The sequence below is a fragment of the Alosa pseudoharengus genome, unplaced genomic scaffold (genome assembly GCF_046254945.1).
Source record: "Alosa pseudoharengus isolate Yale_2024_CS ecotype anadromous, Long Island Sound unplaced genomic scaffold, YU_APseudo_1.1 YU_APseudo_1.1_scf_21, whole genome shotgun sequence".
Classification (NCBI taxonomy): Eukaryota; Metazoa; Chordata; class Actinopteri; order Clupeiformes; family Clupeidae; genus Alosa; species Alosa pseudoharengus.
In genome coordinates, this window is record NW_027468674.1 from 29,238,292 (window position 1) to 29,258,416 (window position 20,125).

The window sequence follows — 20,125 nt, forward strand, 5'->3', positions numbered from 1 at the left end:
AAGTGTTATCATGTGTGTGTGTGTGTGTGTGTGTGTGTGTGTGTGTGGGTGTGTGTGTGGTTTGTGTAAGTTAATACATGCGCAGGTGTGTATGTGTGTGTGTGTGTGTGTGTGTGTGTGTGTGTGTGTGTGTGTGTGTGTGTGGTTTGTGTAAGTTAATACATGCGCCGGTGTGTATGTGTGTGTGTGTGTGTATGTGCGTGTGTATGTGTGTGGACATACCTTCACATGTCCGTTGAGTGGTGCCATGGCCTTGCTGCAGTCGGAGCCGTCGCTGCCGGGTGGCTCTCTGGGCGCTAGGCCGGGTGGAGGTGAGGGGTTGCTGTGGGTGAAGCCCTGAACCCCCGACAGCAGGATGTTGGTTAGGGTGGCCTGAGTGGCCGGGTGGATGAGCAGAGGGGAGGAGAAACCTGCAACGCAGCACAGCACATCGACTTGTTCCTAAAGGAGCCACATCACCACGGAGGACAGGCCTGTAATGAGTTCTGACCTTAACTGTGGATAGGCTTAGGTAAAATGACTGCAATTAAAATGGAGATAAACATGACTTTATTATATGTTTTCATACCCAAGTGACATTTTGTGAGATAAAAACAAATTTAATTCTATCTTGTAAAAACAGTCCAAGGTTTTCTTCAGATAACCACCCCTTTGGAGTCCTATCTAACAGCACCGTGCTGTATCCACCTCACTGCGTTCAGATGCCCACTACGCTTGAATTTTCTAGAGGAAGTTAGTTAGTAAGGAAAGACAAATATAACTTGACATCTGTTGTACCATCTGAGTGTACTACTGGTTAACTACTTTTAAGATTATAACTGATTTAATAAAAAAAATATAAAAATAAAAAAATAATAATCTTATCCCCCCACTCCCCCCCCAAAAAAAAATTGACGTATGAACCACACCATGGATTTAGTGTCATCATTACACCCCACAATACACACATACCCTTACATACGCAAATATTTCAAACACATATTTACCAAACACATAAACACACAAACATTCAAACATATACACAGGTAGATCCCCATCACACAAAAAATGTCAATGTATGTGAACCTTCCACAGGGTGCTTCAGCACAAGACATAAGAGTGTGGTTTGGTTACGGTTATGGGATTTGGCAGGCGCTTTTGTCCAAAGCGACATACAAATAACAACAGATACAATAGTTCAATTTAACAGTAAACAATTTTAAAAGTTAAAAGTGGGTTAGATTACATTAAGGAGACTAGCAATAATAAACAACAATGTCAATTTAATCAATAGCCTAATGAAAATAAACAAATACTATAATATACAAATCTTAACACATGAGAAACGCTTAATAAACTAAGTGTGTGTTTGTACCTGTGTTACTGGAGGGGCTGCTCAGCGAGCTGGACCAGAGTGTGGGGCTGGGGGCGGACGAGTTGGGAGTGTGCAGGGGACTGATGGAGCTGTTGAGGGCGTTCAGGAGAGAGTTGGTGGCTGAGCTTGCCATGGAGGCTGCTGAGGGGCCCAGCAGACCTGCAGAAGAGCATGGGATAGCTGTTAAGAGAGCTAAGGATCATGGGATAGATGTTAGAGAGCTAAGGATCATGGGATGGCTGTTAGAAAGCTAAGGATCATGGGATAGCTGTTAGAGAGCTGAGCAATTCTTAGTTCACCATTTCATAGGAGACCAAAGGATCATGGGACACCCAATAAAGACTGCAAATGAGCACAGAAGATTGCAGGGAGAGAATAGACTGATGGGATGTTCTTCTGAAAAAGACCATAACCGTATGAAACAGAAAAACACTACAGGCTGCAAAGGACCATGGGAAATTGATAGGCTGATGGGATATCCATCAGAAAAAAACAAGTAACCCCAAAGAGTAGGAGGAGATCTCTAATAAGAAAGGCAAAGAACTGCTGGACATTCTTTACAGAAACAGGAACATATGATATCTCTAAGGGTGATCCTAAAGAGTGCAAAGGAGCATGGGACGTAGGATATCTCTCCCCAAGCAAAGGATCATGGGCAATCTCAAAAAAGTAATCCCTTTATTGAAAACCACACAGTTTAATAAGAAAATAAATCCTGGCTCACGTCGGAATTATAATGGAGAAGAGCACAATGGCTCAACGTTACTGCAGAGTGTTTAAGCTGACTAAAGAGGCTTGCCAAAATTCCTAAGCCGCTATTCAAGAGAAAATTGAAAATATTCCTTTCACAAAAGTAGTCTCACAAAATGCCAAAGAGCACAGGATGCCGCCTCTCTCTTCTTCTGTCTCTTAAATAAATTGAACTCAATGGCACGAGGTCTTCCACAAACCTTCCACAAACCTTCCATAAACCTAGACCTTTCTGAGTAACTCATTATACTATTACTTTGGAAAAGATAAAATCTTGGTAGATTAATTTGTCATTATATCTCCTTTTCACATGATAATTTACAACTAATATGCTACACATGTTCAAATGTTTAGTTTGTCATTTGGGGTTTTCATTACTGTCTAGGGAGACAGGAACTGAGTGGGAAAGAGTTTGGCTGTGGCTGGGATCGGGAAATGACTGTGGGCCCGACTCAAATTCAGCCTCAGTCAACACTTGAGGAGTTTTTAACACAGAAACAACTATTTCAACAAATAGCTTTGATCTGCCTCAATGAAAAAATCTGGGTAGGTTACCGTAACTCTGAGTAAGTAAGTGAACCTGTTGTCACACACACACACACACACACACACACACACACACACACACACACACACACACACACACACACATATGAGATAGTCCAGTGAAGCAGATCATGAGCTGGACACAGGTCTTACCCAGGCTGGTGAGGCCCAGTCCGGCCGAGGCCAGGATGTCCAACCCCACCGTGGTGCAGCTGAGGGTGGGGGGAGCCGAGGGGCTGCTGGAGGGGCTGCAGCAGCTGCTGATGGAGGGGGGGGAGGAGGAGGTGGAGGAGGGGGCAACTCCGCTGGTGTCCAGGCCCAGCAGGAAGCGCCGGGCCTCGTACATGTTAAGAGCGTTGCGCTCCACACTCTTCACAATGACAGACTGAGGAGGGGAGAGGAGAGACATGATTTAGGAATGTGTTGCATGCACACTCTTATACACACATATATGCACACACACACACACACACACACACACGCACACACACACTGTCTTAAATTGATGAACTTCAACATACATTTTTCAGTTTTACCCCTAAAAATGTCACCTGTACAGTGCACACTAATCCAACCCACTAGAGGGTGCCTTATGTCAAGCACATTTTTAAACAGCACTTATAGGATATACAGAGCTATATGTTCTCAGTTTATGAGAAACAGTGAAACACACGCACACGCACACACACACACTCTTAAGCACATATTAATATCTGGAGTTACAGGGCGTGCCCTAAAAGCACACTTATCCCCCTGTCAAAAACCTGGTGGGCAATCAACAGGAAGCGTCGACGATTACCTTGCTAGTACAATTACTTCAAAATAAGAGCCTGGGGCGCCAAGGCAAAGAATGGCAGCCCACCAGGACAGATCGATTACCAGTCCGGGCATGTAGATTTATGTCAGCGCCTGTAAGATTACAGGGCTGTTGTTTTATGAAATAACGGACTAGTTTCCCAGCATGCCTTCGGCCTTGTGCGAATGTGCGCTGTGTGTGTTTCCGACCGGGTTTACTGACCGCAAATAAATCCACACGCAACCAGGATCAGCCATGTATAAGACCTGAGAAGTCTGTAGAAGTGTGTGTGTGTGTGTGTGTGTGTGTGTGTGTGTGTGTGTGTGCAATGTAATGTCTGGATCTGAATATCTTTGTGTAGGGTGCTGAGAGCACATTAATCCATAGGCTCTGTCCTATAGCAGACCGAAGGACTCTGTGTGTGTGTGTGTGTGTGTGTGTGTGTGTGTGTGTGTGTGTGTGTGTGTGTGTGTGTGTGTGTGTGTGTGTGTGAGTGTGTGTGTGTGTGTGTGCATGCGTGTATACAGTGTGTGTAAGGCTGTTTGCATACTTCCATGTTTTGTATGTATTGGTGTGTGTGTGTGTGTGTGTGTGTGTGTGTGTGTGTGTGTGTGTGGGTGTGTCTCTGTCACCTTGCTGGGCTGTTTGGGTTTGGGCTTAACACTGATGAACACGTCCAACTGCTCCATGAGAGAGGTGATGAACTGTGGGTCCACATCGATGTCCTCTTTAATGTCAAACATCAACACTAGTGGCAGACAACCCTGCAGTGCATACACACACACACACACACACACACACACACACACACACAACACACAGAGTTTGTAATACCTTACCAACATTGTTTTTCTACACAGTAACCCTGCATATGTTTGTGTACTGAAGAATAACATGTTTAGATGGTTGAAGAAAACCTGTCAGAAGATAGTGGTCCAACAGACCTGTGGTACATCACTATATCACTATTTATGCACACTGTTGGTTTGCTAATGAAGGAATGTGTTTATTGTTAAAGTGCACGATAAAATGAAAACAAAGCAAATCTTGTACTCAGTTGATGGAGAATTACTGGAGAGTACTGGAAAACACAAGGTGCTCTGGGATGCATGGATCTAAAACATCTCTGAATCCTTTTCATTCCCCTAGCTCTGGTTCCCCTAGTTTCAGTTCTCATGGTCGTCTGCCTGTCACGGGGCCTTTTGGGCCAGGATCCCATCCTGAAATGCGGAGAACGCCCGGCATGGCCGAGATGATCGCCGGGGCGTCGCGACGGCAACCGCCTTGCCCACTTCTGAGAGGTGGCCCTTAATGGAGCCGGTGAGTGCAGTCCAAAGCCTTCTGGCAGCACGGCCTCTCATGCTGCTGAACGGAGCCCATCTCTCTTCAGCCAGCAACTGTGTAGAAATTTGCCTTCAGATTATTCCTGTGGTGAATGTGTGGTCAGGACTGCGGCCCTCACAATGCCAACTGTGTAGGGGGACGGTGGAGAGGGGCCATCTCCTTCTCCTTCTATCACTGGCTTTCACTCTCTTTTTCTGCTTCTTTCTCTCTCTTACAGTACAAGTTTCTCTATCTTTAACCCTCTTTTCATCCTTTGCTCTCTCTCTCTCTCTCTCTCTCTTTCTTTTATTGAGGGTCACATAACTGTGGGAAGGATAGCGATCTCCACATCATAATTACTTTGTTTTCCAACAGCATGGGGGGAATGTTCTCCACTTGTGTGTTCCAGACGACGATCAGTGTTTATTCTATTTATCTTTCTCTCCTCTCTCTCTCTCTTGCTGTCTCCTCTCTCTCTCTCTCTCTCTCTCTCGCTCTGTCTGTCTCTCTGTCTGTCTCCCATGTCCAGTCCTTAATTCCGTGGGCCGCTCGTGTTGGCGGAGAGCCACGGTCTGTGGAGAGGAGAGGAGAGGACCACCAAGCACAAGCATCAGCACTGAGCGGCTCCGTCTTATTATGGCTGCAGGGAGGAATGCAGGAGAGCAGAGGAGAGGAGAGGAGGAGGAGGAGAGGAGGAGGAGAAGAGAAGGAGGAGAGGAGAAGAGAGGAAGAGAGAAGGTCCTCCTCTCCTCCCTGAAGCTGAGTGGCCTCACTTTTATAATGGTGCAGCTTCAGGGAGAAACAAAGAGTAGACAGACCGGCAAGGGGGAGAGATGAAGAGAGAGGAGGTGAAGGTTGGGAAGACAGGATGACAGAGGGAAAAACAAAAAGACAAGAAGAAGAACTAAAGAAGAAGAGCTAAAGAAGAGCTAAAGAAGAGCTAAAAAAGAAGAGCTAAAGAAGAAGAGCTAAAGAAGAGCTAAAGAAGAAGAGCTAAAGAAGAGCTAAAGAAGAGCTAGAGAAGAGCTAAAGAACAGCTAAAGAAGAGCTAAAGAAGAGCTAGAGAAGAAGAGCTAAAGAAGAAGAGCTAGAGAAGAGCTAAAGAAGAAGCTAGAGAAGAGATAAAGAAGAGCTAAATAAGAGCTAAAGAAGAGCTAGAGAAGAGCTAAAGAAGAGCTAAAGAAGAGCTAGAGAAGAGCTAAAGAAGAGCTAAAGAAGAAGAGCTAAAGAAGAGCTAAAAAAGAAGAGCTAAAGAAGAAGAGCTAGAGAAGAGCTAAAGAAGAGCTAAAGAAGAAGAAGAGCTAGAGAAGAGCTAAAGAAGAAGAGCTAGAGAAGAGCTAAAGAAGAAGAAGAGCTAAAGAAGAGCTAAAGAAAAAGAGCTACAGAAGAGCTAAAGAAGAGCTAGAGAAGAGCTAAAGAAGAAGAGCTAAAGAAGAGCTAAAGAAGAAGAAGAGCTAAAGAAGAAGAAGAGCTAAAGAAGAAGAAAAGCTAAAGAGGAGCTAAAGAAGAGCTAAAGAGGAGCTAAAGAAGAGCTAAAGAAGATAGCTACTAAATGCAGGCGCCGAGGCGTGTGTCTCTCACCATGAGGTACTGGCGTGCCAGGCACACGGCGTCGATGGTGCCCTGCACGTAGACGGTGGACTTCTTCTGCAGGCTGCCCGGGTCGGGGAAGTGCACCTGGGCGCCGCTACGCTGCACCACGTGCTTGAGGTTGGCGCCGTTGCGGCCCATCATGAACAGGTGGTGCTGGGGGGCGATGTCCAGCTGCGTGCTGACCGTGATGGCGCCGGCCAGGCTGCCCGCCAGGTGCTCCAGCAGCACCGCCGTGCCACGCTGCAGAGGAAGAGGAGGAGGAGGATGAAGGTGTGTGACGTACAGGATACAGACACACAGAGATACACAGCACTGCTGTGACACTCACACACACACACACACACACACACACACACACACACACAATGTATGTGATGAGGAAGAGGAAGAGGTGGAAGGTGTATTAAAGAATACATACAGACACAACAGCAGTACCACACTACAGGGAAGGAGGATGAAGATCACACACACGCACACACGTGCACACACATCACTGCAATACCCCTTTACAGAGGGAGAGAAACGCAAAGCACAAAGGAACTCAATGCTGTACTCCTATACAAAAGAAAGATTAGGAAAATGAGGACGATGATGACAGTGTAACACACACACACATACAAACACACACACACACGCACACACACACACACACACACACACACACACACACACACACACACACACACACACACAAACACACATATACACACAGTGCTGCCATTCCTCACACCTGTCTCTCCCCAGACATATCACCTGTTAGGCAAATGGAAACATCCTGTCTAGGGATGTAACGGTATGAAAATTTAACCTCACGGTTATAGTGACCAAAATTATCACGGTTTTCGGTATTATCACGGTATTTTTAAAAGTGTGTTCAATATGTTCAGAAAGCACTCATAGGCCTACACAAGCTGAAATAGTTTCAAAAAGTGTCCCGTTCACTTTTTCATGTTTAATTGGCTATGTGCTTATCGCTTAACTTACCCTACCATGACTTGGAGGTTGCTATTACTGTTATTTGGATCCAATGAGTGAGACCAGGCTTGGAATTTCACCATTCTGGGGGCAAGGCCACTTGGCCTTCAGTTGGGCATATTTGGTGAAGGGCACAAAGGCCACATAGGCTATAAAAAATATCAAAGTTGTATAGCCTATTCACTGCAGTAGACCTGCATCACTGTATGAAACATTACAAAAACATGAAACATGACATATTATATAGAACTGCAAATCATCTGAACATCTAATATTTACAGATATCTAGGCTATATTTAACATTTATTTTATATTTGGCCTGTTATGAAATCATGTATTGAACTATTTAAGCACAGTTCAGCTTTAAGAAACTCAAATAGCCTAGATGTATGCTTAGCATTTTGTGATCTACTTTCACAAACTCTTAGTCAGCTGTCCTCTGATTTATCGATATATAGGCAATATTTGTAACATTTATTTTGTATTTGGCCCGTTATGAAATCATGTGGAACAATTTAAACACATTGTAAAACTTAAAGCCCAAATTTGGAGACATCCATGCATGTCGAAATGTACTGCAAATTCAAAAATTACTCTGGAACGGCTAACTGTACAGGGGACTGCTTTACACCTTTATGTTCGGTAAGGTCTGCTGTTTATTCTGATATATGGTTTGTCATGTGTTAAACGAAAGGTTCGTGAAGTATTGCACCGAGAGGAATGGGTAGGGAGATGGACGAAAACCTTCAGTAGAATTTATGATTAAATTTAATTATATTATTTACGTTTCTCGCGAACCGTTCACCACAGCAATTCGCGGCTAACATCGTTTAAAAGCTGAGAAAAAGCTCTTTCATGTGATACTTGTGATGTCTGTGTGATGAGTAGGCTACTTCGTGAGTAGTTCAACAGAAGAATAGGTGAATTTAGACGCACTTTCTTTCTTGCGCTGTCACTTTCTCCACTGCGTAAAAGAAATTAATTTGCGATGTGAATGCTAAGATTATTTTGACAGGCCATAGGCTAAATAAAATTCGCTATTAGTAGGATGCAAAGCAGAATATTGAAAGAAGGGCACCAAGGTAGCCTGTAAACCTCTGATTTTCAAAGGGACATCACGGCCAACGGAAGGGGCAAAAACGTGGCCGCCGTGAAATTCCTACCCTGAGTGAGACCAAAGTAAGTGTTAGAAATAAAACTTTAGGCTACTGTGTTCTTCTGATAACGTGAGTGGAATGGATTTAATGTGCACGCGAACATAAAAAGACGCAGAGTGCAAATGATACAGTGCAAGTTTTGCGGTGAAAATGTTCCGCCTTTTAAAATCAGGTGTAGCCTAATCCAATTCGCAGTTAAAACCATCAATTAGACAACAGAATCAGTAGGGTACCAATTTTGCTTCATTGTACCAGGCCTACTGTACGTCAAAAGCAGGCTCGGATGAAGCTGGGAAGGATTAAACACACGGTTTCAACACCGTGATAATCAACTGTGATAATTATGATATTTCAAAAGAAAACGGTAATTGTTATCGTCAACATTTTTATCACGGTTTATCATTATACCGGTAATCGTTACATCCCTAATCCTGTCTAAATAGAACACCTTTCTATCAGTCAGCCCTTTAGTCGTCTAACACCCAGTGAGTGTTTTTATATGATTACACTGCACTGTACTTCCCCAGGTGAGTGTTTTTATATGATTACTCAGGACTGTACTTCCCCAGGTGAGTGTTTTTATATGATTACTCAGGACTGTACTTCCCCAGGTGAGTGTTTTTATATGATTACTCAGGACTGTACTTCCCCAGGTGAGTGTTTTTATATGATTACTCAGGACTGTACTTCCCCAGGTGAGGCAGGGCGCTCACACTCTTCACGTTAGTCTTGGGGCTCTGCCGTTCTCCCCACCCTTCTTTATTTTCCTGCCTCACTCATCTTTCTCTCTCTCATGTATCCTTCTATCTTTCCTTCTCTCTGTCTCCCTTTCTCTCTCTCTCTCTCTCTCATCACTCTCTCTCCGTCTCTGCCCAGTTGTGGTTTTGGCCGGGTCCCACAGAGGGCCCTGCGCTCAGCGCATACCTCTCATACCCACAGCCCACAGCCGGCTCCAGCTCTGGGTCTCCCCCCTTCACCCTCCGGCCTCCGCAAAAGCACCACACACACACACACACACACACACACACACGCACACACACACACACACACACACACACACACAGCCTCTGCAAAGCCAGCGTGACAGCAGTCAAGGCCAGCAGGGGAAGTTGGGGATCGGGGCAGTGCTCGCACATGGGGTGGTGGAGCGGGCAGGGGAAGGCAGGCTGTGTGCTTCTGTGCACTGTACAGTATGTCAGTGTGTGTGTGTGTGTGTGTGTGTGTGTGTGTGTGTGTGTATGTGCGTGCTGTGGTAGTGGTGCAGACAGCAGAGGTTCTACTTTTGAGTGTGTGAGAGACAGGAAGAAATGCGCTTGTGTGGGCGACTGTGTGTGTGTGTGTGTGTGTGTGTGTGTGTGTGTGTGTGTGTGTGTGTGTGTGTGTATTGTGTGTGTATGTGTGTGTGTGTGTGTGTGTGTGTGTGTGTGTGTGTGCTTGTGTGGGCGACTGTGTGTGTGTGTGTGTGTTGTGTAATGTTGGGGTTAACTCCCCCACTCTCTTACCCCACACACAAATCTCCACAGAAGCACTCAAGAGTGGCCTTGCTGAGCTGGCCCTATAGGTTGGAGGACTTTGGGTTCGATTTCCTCATCCTCATATCCAGTGTGTGTGTTTTAGATTTGTGTGTGTGAGGGAGGTTATTACTATGTATGTATGTACTGTATGTATGTGTGTGTGTGTGTGTGTGTGTGTGTTTGAGAGAGAGAGAGAGAGACGTTTGTATAAGAGGGCATGTGAACTTGTGCATACACACACAACACATATGAGGATGTGTACATGAGAGTACACAGTACATACTGCACACACACATGTATGTAATTTATGTATGTAATCTCATGCTATGTACCGTGACCCCATGTTACATCACATAATATCACCTCATGTCACAACAGATCTGTACTGACAAGTTGGCCCAATGTTTCTGATTTGAGTCAGGTTTGGTGGAAACACTGCTCCACAGAGAGTGTAGATGTATTAGAGAAAGTGTGTGTGTGTGTGTGTGTGTGTGAGAGAGAGAGAGAGATGAAGTGTGTTTCTATAAAGCATGAATGCACTGAATCTAAGTAAGTATCAAGATCACGGGTAGATCCCAATAATAGTCCTCTGCCTGTCTTCTAGCGTCTATTTGCAGGAGTATCCCCAGACACATGCATTAGGAGCAGACGTTTACATGATCAAATGCAGGTGCTAACTCAGTTGCATGTATGCCTGCGTTGCGTGTGTGTGTGTGTGTGTGTGTGTGTGTGTGTGTGTGTTGTGAGTGTGTGTGACCCCCACCTTCACAGCGGCAGCATTGTTCTGTGACCCTCTGACGACCCCCGTGGTCCCGTACAGGCGCGACCTCTGCTTGAAGCTGACTGAGATGCTGTAGGTCTGAGCGATGTGCTGGATGGCCGGAGAGCTGGGGTCCGGGTTCATCTGCACCATCACCGGCAGCTCAAACATCAGAACCAATGGGAGCAGCTCCTGCAGGAGAAAGGGCGGGGATAACCACTGTCAATCGAGGAGTCAGGATCGGGCAGAGCTGCTCAGATGTCGACTGACACAAAAGGGCCATTCATTCCAAGAATCATAACTATAACAATAACGGCAAAAAACTATTGCTGTAGCTAATTTGAATGACAACGTCCACACATAAACTATAACAATAACGATATCACTAGTGATCACTTTCAGAGTGATTATGAGAATGATAAAAAGCTGACAGGAGAGACTTTCATTGTTACAGTTATCTTTATAATTATCATTTCTGGTGTGCACGGCCCTAAATACCAAGTGGCGTCCACAAAGAGGGGGCTGGTAGTGGTTAGGCAGCTGCTGTAAGCAAATAGGCTTGTAGCCTACACTGCAATACATCATGAGCTTTAGGGAGAGACTGTGGTTTACTCCGGAGGCTGGATCAAAGGCAATGGAATAGGACTAAGTCCAAGCCTTTTGGAGAAGGAGTGAGAGAGGACGCGCTGAAAGGGATGGTGATCTGGCCAAGCTGGCTCATCTTAAGTCCAACCACAAATTCTTTTTCATCTCTACTTAAGGATGAAATTCATCTTTTGAAGGGATCCATTTGAAAAAGCAAGCCACTGTAGAATTAAAATAAATTAAAGAATCAGAAAAAAATAAGAACAACATGTATTATGTATTATTTCAGATAATACATAATATTTTGCATATTAGAATGATATTTGTTTTGCAAAAAGAAATCTACCAGTGTCAGACAAATAACACACCATTGGAAACATGCTGTTCTTCTCAAATGTAGTGTTTATTATGTGTTACTGAAAATTAAATAATCAGTAAGAATCAGTTAGACCAACAGTAAGAGTTAGGATGATTTTCCTTTAGTTTCAAGAAGAAATTTGAGATACGCGTCCTTGATTACAGAAACGTGTAAGAAAGAGATTTAGAGAGAGCAAACCGATTTGTTCAGTGATTCTTTCTGTCAGTTGTTGTGCTTACACTAGAGACATTTAGATGAGCTCTAAATATTTGTGCGGTCGGCTGCAACAACGTCACAAACACAGACTTTCACAGAACAAACACCAAATCAGCATCAGCATCATCATCATCAACAAAAAGCCGTACAAAACAGCATCAACATTTCATCAACGTTTCATCAACCATTTCGCCAACGTCTCTTCCAACATCCCTCCACCAGCACCCAGACTGTAAACAGTTGGAGCAGCCCAGCCCTTGAAAAATGCCCTCCTGATCAGTCCCACATGTTGGGAGGCCCATGCTTACGTTCGCATTTTACTCAGAAAGAGAGAGAGCAAGAGAGAGGAAGAGAAATGAAAGACGGCTAACCCCCACCACCCCCCCGCCCCAGTCCTTTCAGATGTGGTCGGAAAAGAGGCACCTCCTTCTTGGGACCAAATAGGAGGCTTTCATTGGTCGAGAAACAGGAAATGGGCCATCAGTCAGGCCCGCTGTGCCTGAAGGCTGGGAATTCCAATCATTCATCTCGCCGGTGTATTATTTTTCTTTTTTCCATTCTTCCTCTCCGTTTTTATTTTCTGTGCTACTCCATCTCACTGTCCAGGTTTAAATATAGTCTGACCTTCCCACTGGGCCGGCTGGGCGGCTAAGAATTGCACTTGAGGCATTATGATGATGTTTTATTAATAAACCCGTTAGGCGGGGCAGGCGTTAATGTGTCGAGATACAAGATTCGTTTTCGCTGAAAGTGCACCGAGAGCCAGACGTCTGAACCTTGCTATGACCCAGCTTGAATCAATAATCATTTTGTGTTTCGTACAACACCCTCCCAAGGGTTTGCTCAGACAAACACATTAACACGAAGCTAGCTCAGAGTGTGTGTGTGTGTGTGTGTGTGTGTGTGTGTGTGTGTGTGTGTGTGTGTGTGTATGTGTACACAGGCTTTGACTCTTGCCACCAGAGTGGTTTTAGCCCTGGAGCAGGGTTGTGCACAATTCGAATTGCAATTCTGTTTCCTGTTTGCTACCTCAATTGAAATGCAAGTGAAATTCAAGAATTGAATTGGAATTTAAGAGCCCGTTTCAATCCAATTCTGGAATTTTGCACAAGCCTGCCCTGGAGAGGAAACTGCTGTGGCTAAAGAAGCGTGCGAGCAGTAGAATGCAAGGCTAATTTTTAAAACCGCCTAATCTCACTCAGGCATCACATGGACATTAACCCAGAGCCGGTGTCCTGGCCTTCCTTAAGCCTGGACCGGCAAAGCATCCCGTAAACGCTACAGTCCAAACAGCACAGAGAAATAGTATGTGTTCCTCTATGTAAACAGTGCAGAGAAATAGTATGTGTTCCTCTATGTAAACAGTGCAGAGAAATAGTGTGTGTCCCTCCATCTAAACAGCACAGACAGCCTGTGTGTGTTTTTTCTAGTTCAACGGCATGGAGAACCTGCATGTGTTCCACTAACTAAACAACACAAAGAACCTGTGTGTGTCTTCCACTAGGTAAAGAACACAAAGAACCTGCGTGTGTTCTCATGGTGGGTCTCCCTTTGAAAACGAGAAGAAAAAATGTCTCTTCCCCCCCTCCCCAACATCCATTCCCTGTTTTGAACATTTTCAATTTAGTATCATAAATCAGCTAAGCCTTTAATAGAAAACAGATCTTAATCTGTTGTCATCATCTCCAGGAAAGTTCTCCACACAGGTTTGGAGACCTCAGCTGTAGGCCAGTAGCACATATACTGTATGTATGTAGTAGCACAACTGTGGAGCACCGGCAAGGTCCCAGATTCAATACCCAGACTCCACACATATTCAGTGCCGTACAAATATGAATGACTATACAATAACGTAAGGTCTTTGCTCAAAAGTGACTCAATGTAAAGGTGACGTAAACATGACTAAGTGTTAGTGCAATGTTAAGCTAACGCTCAGCCCTGGTGATGCCGAGGACATGAGCTCAGAGCTTTCCCACGGAACACACACACACAGACAGACAGAGGACCCTCACTGGGCTGTGCTGAGTCACAACAGATGACTGGAGCTGGTGCAACTCTTAGGTTCTTTGCCAGAACACATGAGTGTTCTTCAATTTATATCTATGGGAATTACCCAATGATAGGTTCTCTATAAGCAAAAGAACCCTTTTCCAAAGATTCCACTGCAGTATATGAAGGTCTTTTTCCAATAACTTCATATCATTCTTTTTTATTATAGTATTGACAATGCTGGAACCATGCTGGCGGTAAGATGGATTGGAGTTAAGCTCAAGAGAGACCTGTGTCGAGGCCAGGTCTATATACACAAAGTGAATAGCCACACAGTTGTAGTGTACTGACATACTAGACCTGATATTCATTTTTTCCACATTTTCACGATTCTAGCCTCTATCCTTTGGGTGAATGTCCTTTCTCTTTGTTAAGAGACCCTTCTAAGGGCCATTGTTTCCCATCAGGATCTACTCCACAGACATCGATGAGAAGAGTGGCAGTGTGTGCTGCCGTCCAGCAGGTTTGCGCTGTTTAACCTGAACTGGTTTACGTCTCAGGCTCTGCTTACTGAAGCCACTTGGCAGCAGGAAAGGAGTCAGGAGATTTTCTTAACTGCCAAAAACGGAAAGTAAAAAAAAAGAGGGGAAAAAAATGGAAATGAGCGGTTGGGAGTGGAATTTCCAGCAGTAGTCACGAGAGATCGACAGAAGGAGAGCGAGAGAGAGAATGAAGTGGAGAACAAGAGTAACGGCAGACTTATGATGGATGAAAAACAAAGAGAACAAACAAAGAGAAGATGAATGAAAGAGGAAAGAGAAGAAAGAGAAAGATGTAGAGAAAGGAAGAATAAATACATAAAACAAGGAATGAAAAGTACAACAAAAGTAAGAATAAAGGAGGGAAATAAGTGATTAAGAAGTTCAGTATAAAAACAGAAGAAAGAAAGAAGGAAAGAAAGAGAGGAAAGAGACAAAAAGAAAAGAAAAAAGAAGAAATAAAGTAAATTGTCCTTCACGTGGCTACCACCAAAGCCTGTGTCCTCTTTAGAGGGGAATCCCTCATTTTCAAGACACTGCTCTTCTCAAAACAAAGCCTCGTGACTTTCTAAGGGAATGTCAACTCCATCATTGCGCACAAGCGGCCATCCCAGACGGAGATGGAAGAGGGGGCCATGGTGCTACTCCACTGGACAAGTGTGTGTGTGCGTGTTTTTCTTGGTCCTGCTCTCTGAGTGCAGGAAGCACGTGTGTGCACTCTGAAACTCGAGCACAGCCCCTGGACAGCAACCGGGGAGAGAGAGAGAGAGAGAGAGAAAGAGAGAGAGAGAGAGAGATAGAGAGATTAGACAGACAGATAGATAGACATTTTCTAGATATTTTATCCTGAGGGACATTTAGGAAGGTCAGGAAGACTGTGTGTATGTGTGTGTGTGTGCGAGAGAGAGAGACAGAGAGAGAAAAAGAGAGAGAGAAATATATAGAGACAGAGACAGAGAGAGAGAGAAAATAAGGATGAAGGAACACAGAGAGAGAGAGAGAGAGAGAGAGAGAGAGAGCATGTGAAGGCCTCTGACTTGGCTGGTTGTGGTAGCTGCCATTACACTGGGGGCACCATGTGTTCTGCATCAGGCCTCCAGCCTTTGTCACTGTGTCTCTGTATGTGTGTGTGTGTGTGTGCTTGCGCATGTGTGTGTGAGTGTGTGTCTGTGTTTCTATGTGTGTGTGTGTGCGTGTGTGTGTGAGAGAGAGACAGAGAGTTCTTGCTCTTTCATGTTGTCTCCCTCTCTCACACACTCTCTGCCACCACTGAGTTCCCAGGACCTTGTCCCGTTCTTGTCCCGCTCCTCCCCACTGCACTCTGGGAAGTCGGAGCACTCGGGGGGTAAACAAAGGCGCTCTGCTTTCTGGCTTTCAGTTTGACATGCACGAGTAATTAGCCCATTGTTCTGTTACTGCTGAGTTTGTGGTGTAAAACTGTGACTGACAATACTGGAAGTAACGCTGAATCATTTTATTGACTTGAAGCCGCTTGAAGCCCATGCTTGTTGTTTTGTGTTCTGAGGTGTCGATGTCCTGTGTTATACCCAAGGGGATGCAACAGAGGCAGGATTTCTCTCAGAGAGCTCATAGGGGAGTCTTGTTTAGAGGCCGTTGGCATAGAAACGCTCAGGGATGCGGCAGGTTCTGCCTAACGCGGAAAAAGGAGGATGAGAAGCTCGTGTTCCCACCTTGGGGAGATAAGAGGACCCCATCTCCCACATCACGTAACCCCCCCCCCCCACCACCCCCACCAACACACACACGCACACACACAGACACACACACACACGCACACACACACACACACACATTCACAAACACATGCAGTCACAAACACACACACACACACACACACACACACACACACACACACACACACACACACACACACAGATACCCCCCCCCCCCACACACACACACACTCAGACTGTCAAGGTTTACAGTCATCTGATCCCTGGACACAAAGCTCCGGTACAAACACCATTAATCACATGCTACTGGAGATAACTGGCCACTTAGATCACTACACCTCAGCACCACATCCAGAATTCCAGCTCAAGCTTCCAGCTCATAATCAGTTTAGAGGCACAGTCTCCTTCAAATCAGACACCCTCTGCTACGGTAAGTTATGGTAGGATTAAGGTGAAATCAGGATATGGTGCAAGTGCAGGCAGAGACATAATCATAGGATTAGTACTGGCTCTATGGTATATGAGGAATAACATATGGATCGGGGCCACTCAGCGTGTTCCTGGAGCTCTGCTGCTCCGTATAGCTCCAATGATCTATAAGCAATTCAGCTCTGCAGAGGAGGGAAAGATGGCAAAAGTGCCGAGGCCATTTAGGGCCAGGTCCGAGGGCAGGTCCAGGAGCAGGTCTGACAGCCCTGAGGTTGGGAGTGTGTGTGGGTTGAAGGTGCAGTTCAGGGCTCATACTCACCCTGATTCTGGCCCGCGCAGCCTCCACACCTCCTGGCTGGCCAGCTATGGACACCTGCGGACACACACGACACACACACACACATTTATACACACACACAAACGTGCCAGAGTCATACATAGAGTCGCAATGCAAGCACAATGCATCAAAAAGCCTAACATTAGCTATATAAACTCTTATACAGCTGCATATAGTATTGCACCAACAGACACCAGTGGAGACACACACACCACATACATAAAGCCAGTAGAGCAGTTCAACTCAGCATGGTAGACACTTGGGCCCAAATCATGCCAATTGAGAATGAACAAGTTCCCAGAACACTTTTAGGAACAATTTCAGGTAAACCTTGCTACTTCTCTGTTGATGATAAATCAAATAGATCAGGTAGCTCAGCACTCTAGTGTTTCCATGAGCCCACAGTGTAATGATTGACATACAGACTGCATCAGCTGTGCAAATGTGTATCTTGTTATCTGAAGATGACCTATTTCCACCGTGCCCTATTTTCACCCTTTTACGTGTATGTGTCACTCAGGCAAGCCTGAGTGCTTTTTTCTCTACAAAGCTCCCCCTAACGTCTGTACGTGTCGATACGTGTGCGAGCCCTCGCTCGCTCCGAAGCTCTTTTCCTTTTCTTTGCATCTTCCGTCAAGGGTTTTCGCTGCTTCTTCGCCGGCTCTGCCATTATACGCACGTTTGCAACAATTGCTAGCCGGGTTTCGTTAGCCTGCCTCTGTGCTGGGGATGCAGGATGTAAACTGATCTTGCTTCTCACAATGTCTGAGACCGAACTTGCAAGCGGGATATTCTTCCTACAGGCAGTAGGGGCGGGCGAGAGAGTCTTAATTCGCCCTGTAATGAGTCATTTAACCATATACCGACTTACGAAGATGATTGCCTGGCGAAAACGTTGCCTGGTGTCCCTTTAATATTAATTTATATACAAATGAAGTCGGTGGATTCCTAAAAAAATGCAAGCACCCACCCTATAAGAGTATCTAAATGACCTCTGTACCAAAAATGACATTGTACAGTGACTCGAACAGCTGTAAACAGTGTTGTAAGGCTGTGTGTACAAAAGCACTTGGAGCTCCAGTGGAAATTTGACTGCGACGAGAATTCTTGGTCTAACCGTTGATGTACCGAGTGTGTGGGCGGAAATAGGGCACTCACCAGCCCAGCGCCAAACTCCAAGCTCAAAGGATATTTTGAGCAGTAAAAGCTCCCTGTTTGAACCAAACCAGATTTTGTTTAAATCTATTGTACATACTTATGGCTACTGAAAAATGCAAGGTTCATCAATAAAATATTATTTTGAAGTTTTAAAAAACATCTTTGTTTTTGAATTTTCGAACAAAATGGGCGGAAATTGGTACTTTTACACACACACACACACACACACAACACATTTCTCTAGGTGAGATGGACCTGTCAGCACATGGACTGGAGAGAAAGCATCTACCCTGCTGCTGCTAGGGATGGAAGTGTGTGTGTGTGTGTGTGTGTGTGTGTGGCAGGGGGGTTGGTTTCATGGGAGCCCCCGTGTCATTGCTCAATTTCCACATTCTCTACATCATTGGGTATGGACACATATCTCCCATCTAATTACAGCAGCTCTCCCTCCTTCCCTCCCTCTTGTTCTCTCTCTCCCTCTCTCTCCCTTTTTCTGGTTTCTGTCTCCCTCTCTCTTGTTCTCTCTCCCTCTCTCTTGTTCTCTGTCTCTCCCTCTCTCTCTTGTTCTCTCTCTCTCTTCTGTTCTTTCTCTCTATCTTGTTCTCTCTCTCTCCCTCTCTCTTGTTCTCTCTCTCCCTCTCTCATGTTCTCTCCCTCTCTCTTGTTCTCTCTCTCTCTCCTGTTCTCTCTCTCTCATGTTCTCTCCCTCTCTCTTGTTCTATCTCCCCCTCTCTCTTGTTCTCTCCCTCTCTTCTCTTCTCTACTACAGGAGGTGCCCTTCCAGCCCACATGGGAGCTCACTCATGGTATGGTGCTGGGCCAGATCCGCTCCTGAACCAGCATCTCTCTAACATGCACACAAACACAAACATAAACACAAACACACTCTGTGACTGTAACCGCTTATTCCATTACGCCACCCCATCAGCCCAGACAGAGTACAACCCTGACAGACATGGGTCCAGGGTCAGGGTCCCTATTCTCCCAGTGGACTAAAAAACACACACACACACACACACACACACACACTCACACACACACACACACACACACACACACACACAGACACACACACACACACACACACACACACACACACACTCACACACACACACACACACACACACACAGACACACACACACAGACACACACAGACACGCACACATGCACACACACAGACACACACACACACAGACATGCACACACGCACACATACAAATAAACAGACACACACACCAGTGGACTCACAAAAATACCCGTCCCCACTCACACACATACACACTCCATCTCCCTCTCCATCTCTGTCTCTCTTACACACACACACACACTCTCCCAGAGGACGGACTAGAGATGCTGCTGGAGGGATACGGTGTCTATTGACTGTGTCTCGCCATAGCAATAGAGTGTTGCAATGATGCCAGGAGACTTGATGGTAAACATACACATATTTCATTGAGAACACACACACTCACTTCCACAAACAGTGGAGACAGTTTAAAATACACTCACACTCTCTCTCTCTCTTTCTTACTCAATTTCTCTCTCTTTCTCAAACTCACACACACACACACACACACACACACACACACACACACCTACACGTAGACACACACACACACATTTCCGCTATTATGGGCAATTCCCTGATATGAAGTGTTGCGCAAGCAATGTTCTGGCTCAGTGGAGTTTAGCAGAGTCCGATTCTGATATCTCTCTCTGTGCTGTATCAAGGGCTCGGTCAACAGTGTCATGTTGTTTCAAGCAGCACATCATTCCACAGAAAGCTCTATCCAAACACTAGCTCTTCTACAGTACTTCAACAGAGAAAGGGAATTCAACCTGACTTCATAGACATGAACACACACTACACATATACTTATTACTCACACACACCTACTTTATATAAATATACACTGTGTAGAGATGCACATATAGATAGATATAAGTAGCTGCTCACCACAGTCTACACATCTTCACACACATGCATTAGCATTCATTAGCATTCAGCACAGAAACATACAGAATTGTATCTACGTTATACGTTATATATA

The 20,125-nt window shown here is 45.1% G+C and overlaps 1 protein-coding gene across 1 annotated transcript in view; it reads right to left on the reverse strand.

Moving 5' to 3' along the window:
* The window catches only part of bicc1 (BicC family RNA binding protein 1), an 85,854-nt gene that overhangs the window by 17,425 nt on the left and 48,304 nt on the right, over positions 1 to 20,125 (reverse strand). Inside the window, exons 6-12 of the mRNA XM_076298522.1 lie at positions 16,898 to 16,951; positions 10,772 to 10,960; positions 6,351 to 6,602; positions 4,079 to 4,210; positions 2,804 to 3,035; positions 1,355 to 1,513; positions 223 to 410 (exon numbers count right to left, since the gene is read on the reverse strand). Of these exons, the coding sequence (XP_076154637.1) occupies positions 223 to 410; positions 1,355 to 1,513; positions 2,804 to 3,035; positions 4,079 to 4,210; positions 6,351 to 6,602; positions 10,772 to 10,960; positions 16,898 to 16,951 (1,206 nt within the window). The remainder of the gene's footprint in view (positions 1 to 222; positions 411 to 1,354; positions 1,514 to 2,803; positions 3,036 to 4,078; positions 4,211 to 6,350; positions 6,603 to 10,771; positions 10,961 to 16,897; positions 16,952 to 20,125) is intronic.